At 45.2% G+C, this 9,694-nt stretch overlaps 1 protein-coding gene across 1 annotated transcript in view; it reads right to left on the bottom strand.

Annotated features, from left to right (window-relative positions):
* The window catches only part of SETBP1 (SET binding protein 1), a gene marked incomplete at both ends in the record, with an annotated part of 250,685 nt that extends 248,248 nt beyond the window's left edge, over positions 1–2,437 (bottom strand). The window contains one exon of the mRNA XM_079548333.1: positions 2,150–2,437. Within this exon, the coding sequence (XP_079404459.1) occupies positions 2,150–2,437 (288 nt within the window). The remainder of the gene's footprint in view (positions 1–2,149) is intronic.
* Positions 2,438–9,694: the final 7,257 nt, after the last annotated feature.

The following is a 9,694-nucleotide window of genomic DNA, read 5'->3' as shown; positions in this document are numbered from 1 at the left end:
GTGCACCTCAGAAGCAACTGTGCTAACAACAAGCACTTGTAACCTGATTTAAGGTATGTATCACAAGGCAAAGCAGTCCCAGCCTTGAAGTTTGTGAAAGTTTGGAAATAATTTTCAGAATCTGACAGGGCTCTCAGGCTAAAATGTGGAGCTGAAGGGTCTTAAAGCACGTCTTTATCAAGATGACAATTTCCTAAAAGGAGGAGTCACTTTATGTCATCACCAATAGTAAGGAAAGGAATTTATTTATTTATTTATATTTAACGTTTGAAAAAGAAAGTTAACAAGGGGAGAACCTATATCCTTTTTTTTGTGCATAAACTTTCTGTCCTTCTTCCATTGCCAAATGCATGCTTAACTGCAGTGCATACATGCTCAGAATCCAGCATGTCTATGTGTTGTGGACAGCAAAAATGATGTGCTGAATTTTCTGAACACAGTTTAAACCCAATTGAATTGTCTCTACTGCAGGCTGTGCATCATGGAGCACTTTTTGGCAGCTCTTAATGCTGCTTTTCAACATCATTACAGACCCACAGAACACAAATACTACAGAGAAGGATAGTTAAGGGGGAGAAAGAAAGATGCCTGGGCAGATGGTTAAAGAAATCAGTCATCTATTCACTGGGATAGTTTTCATCTCCATCACAGCAATCTGTTGGATCCCAGAACTGTTTTTACGTGGTTCATTAGACAGTAGCCTTTCTCGCTACTAGTTGGGTCAAGAGTCAAAATTGCTGTGTAATTGCAAACCTCCAAGCACAAGGCAAGAGTTTTTCAGTCCTGGAGGGTGTTGTCCAAAGGCAAAAGAAAACAGAAGGGAAAGATTATGTGTGAGCAATTGAGCCCTACTGAGAGGGTAGGAAAAGAAAAAAAAGAAAAAAAAAATGGGATTAGCCAAATCTTGTAATGGAAAACAAGAGTCCTGTTGGTAAACTGGCACTTACACCTCAAAAACGTGTGTGCTGGGGAAAGGCGTTCAGAGGATGGGTCAGAATAGAACAGCAGAGAAGATTAAGTAGCATATGAAGCTGTTAAAAAAAAAAAAACAAAAAAAAAAACAACCTTTTTGAGCATTTAACTTCTTGGGTTAATTAAGCATGTGGCCATAGAAGCTATTAAAGAAGAGCAGTTCCCAACTTAATCAAAGTACGTTATTGGAAAAGATACTGAGAAACCTCAGTAGAGAACTCAGCAAACATCAAATATCAAGTCAAGCTAAATAGCTCAGTTATGATTATTATTAATAATAAATCATGGCCACTGTTTCTTTTGTTTGCCAACAACTAACATAGTTTATGCCTCTGCACAAACCTAGAACACCATTTTATTACATTTCAGAGAGTGCATCCTCCTAAAATGATAATGTGTTAATAATCTATGCTGGGCTTTTTGGCAGGAACCAAAGAGCTCAAACAACTTGAAATAACATCAGCAAAAAATTATTTACTCCCCATCCCTAGTTGCAGAGAAAACAGAGGTTTTCTTGGCTCAGTTACTCCTCAATAGATTTCTGGTTTCAATTAAAACTTTGAGTCTGAGAAGTTTTTTTTTTTTTAAAAAAAAAAAAAAAAAAAAAAAAAGAAAAAAGAAAAAAGCTGAAGCCAATAAGAGATGGAAGAAAAGTCTCCATTCACTGTGTGTTTTTGCTTTTTTTTTTTTTTTTTTTTTTTTTTCTTTCACTGTTTCTACATAACCCTTCCAAGCTAAGAGAGACTAAAGTTCATCTGCATGGAAGTATTTCTCTCGTTTTGGCTAAAGAGCAAATAGACAAAATAATACTAATGATAAGAAGTCTGTCCCTTCAGCAGAAGTGTCAGATGATGGAGGGAAGCAATCTGCCGGGGCTGAGGAAGAGAGAGGTGTCTGTAGAGCAGCCACTTGCGCGTTTACTTCGAGAGGCATTTTCCCTGCCTGTGATAAGAAGTCCTAGACACTTGATTCTGCAGGTTTGTGATACCGCTTCCTAACATCAGGCGGACGATTATATCAGTCCTGCAGCCTGCACCAAGTTATCCTTGGCTGCAGGGACTGCCGAGTCAATAAGTGCTACCGCCTGGCTCCACAATATGCAGCATGGGGGTGGATTTACCAGCGCTCCTACACCCCCCCTGAAAGCCTCCTGTCAACACCGACGGGATCACATTACTCTCCCTGACAGCAGAGGACTAGCGGGCTCAGCGATCCGCTCGCCTAGCACCCCCTTTGCTGGCTGACAGATGGACATATAAGGCAGCAGGGCTGCTCCCCCGACCCCACCAGGGTCACAGTGGTCCGGCTGCTGCCGAAACAGCTCTACCCGGAGCTGCGGCGTTTCTTTGCCCGGGGTACGCCCGGTGCAACCCCACTTCTCTCTCCGCTTTTCTCCCGCGGGGACCAGAAGCTCGGAGGGAAAGGACGGCAGCCTCTCCCCTCCTGCGAAGTGCCCTTTTAGCATCAGGCGTCGGGCCCGAGATTATCAGTGCCTTTTATTTGAAGCGGAAACGAATCGGAAATCCTTCTCTCTACTGGCTTTTTTGGACACATAAATACACGCAGGCAGGGGCAGGCGGCGCGGTGCGGAGACGGCGGGATGGCCGGTGCCCGGCGTGATGCACATTCACTCACACACACACTCACACACACACGCGTTCACTGGGGAGCGAGGCGGGAGGCATCCTCCGCCTCACTGGGGGGTCCTGATATCCCCCTGCCTGCCGGCAAGGAAGGGCTGCGTGTGTGTGTGCGTGCGCGCGCGTGTGTGTGTCTGTGCAAGTGTGTGCGTGTGCCCGGGGGTGGGCAGCGAGCCTTGTGCCAGGGCTGGGGCTGACAATAGCCGCCCTCAGCTGCAGGCTGCATTTTGCCCCCCCACACCCCCTCGGCTCATACACACACACACACACGCACACACCCCGCCAACACCCCGGGGACGTTCAAGAACAGCCCAAAGCTCAACTCTCTGGTTCCATCCACGGCGAGGAGGGGGGCCACTCTCCCGCAATTACGGTCTCGTTATTAACACCGATTAATACCGTGCTTCACTCCTCCGCCGAGCAGGGGAGGTTTCCCACATTCCTAATCCCCCCTGCAGCCCCCAGCACTCTCATGTTCCCGCAAAGTGCCGCGTGTCCTTTTCAATGTCAAAAGCAGCGCGGGGCCGCGAACGTCCGGGGGCACCGGAGCCCCCGCCACCTCCCCTCGCCCAGCGCCGAGCACCGGCCCCGCACACACACGCACACCCGCACACACACGCACACCCGCTCACACTCGCACACACGCACACACTCAGATCCCCAGAAGGTTACAGTGTTGCTCTCTAGCTCCACTTAACCTGCAATTTACGAACCGGGTTGGGGGGAGTGTGTGTGTGTGTGAAGGAGGGGGGGGGGGGGGGGGGGGTGGCGGGTGGCTGCTCGCCCTGCTTTCCACATGCACACGCAGAGCAGTCACCTACCCCCGGTATCATCGGGGGAACTCATACAGGGTAGCAAAGCGGGGTGGGGGGCAAAGAAGGATAAATACATTATGCAAACTCCTTGCGAAAAAAAAAAAAAAAATTAAAAAATAAAAACAAAATAAAAATTTGCAACCCCTTCCAGCAGCGTGGCTGTACCCCCTCCAACCCCCCAGACCCCCACCCCCAAAGACTCACATGCATACACACACCCCCCCCACCAGCCACAAAGCATGGGGAGGGAAGGAGTCTCGGGGAGAGGGACCGCATGCATTGCACAGAGGAGAAATTACCCCCCTCCCTTCCGCCCCCCAAATAAATAAAGCCCCTTCCGCGCCACTGCAAAGTCACAACACGAAAAAAAGGAGACGACATTAACTTTTGCATGCAGAAGGGAAAAAGGTGGGGAGGGGGGAGAAGAGAGGAGGGTAAGACCCTCCTGCAAACCGTATCACCAAGACAGACCTTTCCTCGATGGCTCAGTTTTTTGTTGGATTTTTTTTTTTTTTTTTTTACTAACCCATATCCCCAAAACGGCAGTGGGGGCTTCTTAACAGCGTCCTCTTCTTCTTCTTTCTTCCTCCTCCTCCTCCTCCCTCGGATTCCCCCCTTCTTCTCTCTTCTCTTTTAGATCCCGGTTTCAATCCCTCGCCACAGCCCCCAAAGGTGCTTTTGCTTGTGTTGCGGCAAACCCATGGCGGGTGTTCATCTGTCAGATTAGGGGAGCGCACGGCCGCGCAGCACACGCAGAGCGAAGAGGGAGGAGGGCGGGGGGAGGAGGGAAGGCACCCGGGGAGAGGGAGATGGACGGACAGACAGACGGATAGATAGCTCGGCAGATAAATGATAGATAGATAAATAGAGAGAGATAGAGCGAGAAGGGGGGAAAATGGCGTCTTGGAAGCCGGAATCCCGGAGTAAATCAAATTAACACGCAACACCCAGAGCAGTCCCGGCTAATTTTAGCAGGATCCAAAATAAAATGAAAAGGAAAAGGGGGGTGGGAAGAAGGAGAAGGGGGGGGGGGGGGAGGAAAGGGGAGGGGGGGGACGAAGGGGAAGGGGGGGGGGGGGGGGGGGAAGGAGAAAAAAAAAAGAGGGAGAGAAAAAATAAAAATAATAACAAAAAGAATCAATGCACTGGGTAAAATCCTGGATTTGAAAATCGGTGGAGCTTGTCTCTGTCTGTCTTGCTTTTCCTTCTCTCTCTCTCTCTTTCTCTTCTTTTTTTTTTTTTTTTTTTTTTTTTTTTTTTTTTTTTTGTAGCGAGGGCTTTTCTTTCTTTCTTTCTTTCTTTCTTTCTTTCTTTCTTTCTTTCTCTCTCTCTCTCTCTCTCTCTCTCTCTTTCTCTCTCTCTCTCTTTCTTTCTCTCTTTCTTTCTCTCTTTCTTTTCTTTTTTTCTTTCTTTCTCTCTTTCTCTCTTTCTTTCTCTCTTTCTCTCTTTCTTTCTTTCTGTTTGTTGTTGGTTGTTTGAGGGGCCTTTTGCAGGGGAGCGCGGGAGGGGAAGCGTTTTCGGTTTTGCTTTTCCCGGCGAAGAGTTTTAAGAGAGAGAGAGAAAAAAAAAAAAAAAAAAAAAAAAAAAAAAAAAAAAAAAGACTAGAGAAAGAAAAGAGCAAGAAAAAAAAATACAAAAAAAAATAATAATAAAACCAAAAACAAACAAACAAAAAAAGAAAAAACAAAACCCAAAACCCGCGACGAGAAAAAGGCTGCTTTGGCGGCGAGGAAGCTGTTCTCTTTATTCTGGCTCTCGTCTCCGGAGCGGGGCCCTTGCTGGTGCCGGAGCTCCGGCAGGCTGCGGGGCTGCGGCCGCCCGCTTCCCCCCTCCTCCGCGCCGCTCCGCGCCGCCCCGCGCCGCCCCACGCCGCTCCGCGCCGGGCCGCGCCGGGGGAGGGCAAGGGGAGGCGGGGGAGAAGCCCCGTTTTCCTAACGGGCACGGGGTCGGCGATCGCACACACCCACCCACCTCTCCCCGCCAGATCTCGGTAAGGGGGGGAGCCGGAGGCCGCTTTTTTGCACCCCGTTAGATTTATTATTTGATTTTATTCTTTTTTTTTTTTTTTCTTTCCTCTTTCTGTCTTCTGTTTTGTCTTTTTGGTCTGGTTCACACGCACACCCCCATCCCTCTTCCTTGCAAGGGACGGTGATTTGTTTAAGCAGATCTGGGGGGCCGATGGCTCCGTCTCTCTACATGCCCTGTTTCTCTCTCTCCCGGAGTCTTGCTGCACTGAGTTGGGCCACTCGGGGCGGGTAGGGGGGAGGATGGGGAGTGGGAGGGGGGCTGGGATGGTGGCGGGAATCCAGGAGGAGAATAAACGGTAATGATCAAGCACACACACACACACACACACACACACACACACACACACACACACACGTTCACACTCGGTGTGGCTGCAGCAGTGCTCAGCCCTGGGTTAATGTACTCAACAGTGCCACTACCTGACACAACAGCAGCAGTGATGGGGGCAGGGGAGAAAAGGCAGAGGAGGTGAGAGGCTCAGGTTGGAGCTATTTAGCCCACCTCAGATATTCCTCTCCCACTTCCCCCATATATGCCATGTCACAACACAGCTGCTGCAGGCTCACTCCTGCACAGGAGATCTTCAGGGTGAGGTAACTGATGGTCAGGCTAGGCATGAAGAACTGATCTCTGGTGTTGGAGAGGACAGGCTAGGACTCTCAACACCTTTGGCAAGGTAAAGATTAAAGCCTGCCTGCCCCTTTCACCAATAATCTGTAATAGTGCACAAATTCAGCACAAATTCAGCTCTGGGCTGGAGGATGTGTAGGTAACAGCTGTGCCAATTCCTTGCTTTTCCATCCTTGCTCTACCAGCAACCTGTATGATGCTGTTTTCTGGGTTGCCAGTTTCACAGATCTCTACTCACAAGAGTAAATTTTTTTGTTTGTCTGAGCAATCAGATGATGATGAGAAACTCCAGAAAAGGGAAGATTTGTGGAATGGAGCCATGGAAGTGTACTTACAGGTGATGGTAGCACTGGGAACGCACCTTGGGAATGTTCTACCTGAGCACCCCTGTGTGTTTGATGGAAGTGATGGTGCCATGGTCATATGCTGCCATCCACATCCCAAAGCAATTTTTGCTCCCAAAATTTTGCTCCCAAAAATTACAGGAGGCTCAAAGTACACAGTGTTTCTCCCCTTTGCTCTGGTACAAATGGTAATAGCAAGTTGTCATTTGAGTGTTCTGAATTCAGGGTCAGCTGACGCAAAGACTACCCTATTTGACCCTCAGCAGCTGCGAAGGCATTTGTACGCCATAGTCCCTTAAATGCCTAGCGTGGGATGTGTTTTTCTATAACATGCACGCTGATCTATCACCAACCAGGTAGGAGAGCTCTATGTGACCCAAAAGATACCAGCATACCTGCCACCACCTCTCTGGTAGCTGGGTGAGTATTGCTCTTAGCCCTGCTGTGCGTTCTGGGAACAAGCTTTCTGGAAAAATCTCCTAGATAAAAATCACTCCAAGCCATTATTTCCCTTTAAATTTCTCCACATGACCCACCTCTGCCATACTGCTGGCAAACGATGTGCTTGGGCAGAGGCAAATCTCAAACTGGTGTGTTGTGGTAGAGGCAATGGGCTGCATGCATCCTTCTTTTCCCCTGGTCCTTCTATCCCGCTTCCTGCCACGAACAGTGGAACACAAATCCATAAGGTACACAGAAATAAACTACGGCAAACAGATCACCCCTCCCTCCATCTCAAACAAACGCACGTCCCGAAAACTTTTGAATCAGAAATGTCACACCAAAAATGTTGACATTTCTGATTGAAACCAAACAAGCATTGTCGTTTTGAATCAGCGCCTTGACATGGAGTAGAGGCTTGTTTGTTTAAATTAAATCACCCAACTGGAGCTACATTTTGTCGTTTTGTATCTGAATGAAACAAAGAGAAACAGTGTCGACATTTCTTGGCAGAGCTGAGACTGACATTTTCCTGTGAAGGATTTCAGTTTTGAAAAGTTTTGGCAGGTAAATCTTCTGCACCAAAGAGCTCCACTGACCCTCATCTTCCTCCTTGGAAGAAGCCAACGCACATGATTATAAAGTAGTTGACTTGATCAGATTAACAGAGAAAACTGAAATTTGAAGCAAAATGCTCCAGCAAGGAAAATGACAACAAAATCGGTTTTGATTTTTCCTTTGTTAGAAAATACTGTTTTGTTTATATTTAAAAAGTTTTGGATAAAAAACTTTATGTTAACCCTCTGCTCCTCTTGCTTTCCTTTTCTCCTCTGGCTTTCGTCTGTTGTAGGCGACTGCCTAATTAATTAATTAATTAATTTAAGCAGCCCCTTTGAATTCATTTTAGACTCAGAAGTTCAATTTGGGAAGCAATTGAGATAATGACTTTTTTAATGCTTGCCCCCTGTATGTATATAAGTACATGTACAAATACATGTGTATGTATATGTATATGTATATGTATATGTATATGTATATGTATATGTATATGTATATGTATATGTATATGTATATGTGTATGTATTACCTCCTTCCCCTTCTTCCCCCCAGCAAAAAAAAAAAAAAAAAGGAAAAAAAGAAAAAGGAAAAGAGAAAAAGAAACAGAGTAAAAGAAAAAGAGAAAAAGAGGAAAAGAAGAATAAAAAAAGGAAAAAAGAAAAAAAAAGGAAAAAAGAAGAAAAAAAAAGAAAAAGAAAAGGAAAAAGAAAAAAAAAAAAAGAAAAAAGGAAAAGAAAAAGGAATAGAACAAGATTCAGACCTGTTTAAGGAAGTTTTTGGTTGATCCAAAGTTATTCTTATGTCTGTATCGTATGCAACATAGGAACAAAATATTATCACACCTAATTACTTGTAGACCACAAACTCTGACAAGTCCCATTGGGCCAAATTTCATAAGCAGAAAAAGACCCATTCCTTTGAGTGATCACACTCTATAATGTGTGCGCATAAATCACTATGGGTCAGGGTTGACATCAAGGGATTTCTTACCTCTGCCTTCTGGATCCAGAAGATTTTTGCTCTTTTAAAAGTTCTCTCCAAGCAGCTCTGTAAGGTGCCAGGGAGACAGTACAATCTGAGTGGTTCATCTGCAGAAGTTTCCTTTTCTTTGTTCTTTCCACTTAAAAAACACCATAGCATTCATGAAGTTGGTTTGATTTCTGCAGTGGAACCTGAGATGCATTTCCTTTTTTTGTCTGAGAATCTACACGTAACCTTGGCAGCATGAGACAGGCAGATGTTTCATAATGAAGGTCACAAGCCTGTAATTTTTATACAAACAGCATATTGAGCTAAATATATAAGTAAGTCTTCTGGGGTTCAAGGTATAAATTAATGTTATGCAAAATTTCTGGGTGATGTGTAAGATAATGTAAAGAAAAAAAAAAAAAAAGGATTTGGTTTCCCAATAAAACAATGGTAACACTTTACAGGCTTCTAAAATACACACAAATCATTAAAAAGAAAAAGCTATTTACAATCGTAAATAAAGAAAATTACAGTGAATTAAAGCTGACCAGTTACTTCACGAGTTTTAGCTTTCAGGTCTTCAGTGCAGTTGGGAGCTTTATACAGTATACATCTATCTATCTATCTATCTATCTATCTATCTATCTATCTATCTATCTATCTATCTATCCGTCTGTCTGTCTGTCTAATCTACCCATATATTAATCCATCTATGTATCCATCCATCCATCCATCCATCCATCCATCCATCCATCCATCCATCCATCCATCCATCCATCCATCCATCCATCCATCCATCCATCCATCCATCCATCCATCCATCCACCTATCTACCTATTTGTCTGTCTGTCTGTCTGCCTGTCTTCTCGTCCACCTATCCATCCATCTATCTATCCAGCTATTTACCCATCCATATAATCATGTATCCATCCAGCTATGTACCCATATATCCACATATCCACACATCCATATGTCCACACATCCATATATCCATATATCCATATATCCATATATCCATATATCCATATATCCATATATCCATATATCCATATATCCATCCATCCATCCATCCATCCATCCATCCATCCATCCATCCATCCATCCATCCATCCATCCATCATCTGTCCATCTATCTTCCTATCCATCCATCTATCCATCCATTCATCCATCTATCCACACGTCATCTCTTAGATGACGCTGGTTAGCAGTTACTGCTCACATTGCAGTTAGAGTCTCACTGCAATGTAAGCTATGAGAGATTATACTTGGAGACAGGTGAAAACAGGGAGAAGTATGA

This window comes from Tetrao urogallus (assembly GCF_951394365.1).
Source record: "Tetrao urogallus genome assembly, chromosome: Z".
Lineage (NCBI taxonomy): Eukaryota > Metazoa > Chordata > Aves > Galliformes > Phasianidae > Tetrao > Tetrao urogallus.
The sequence above is the reverse complement of the archived record's forward strand: the minus strand, read 5'-3'. Positions and strand labels throughout refer to the sequence as shown.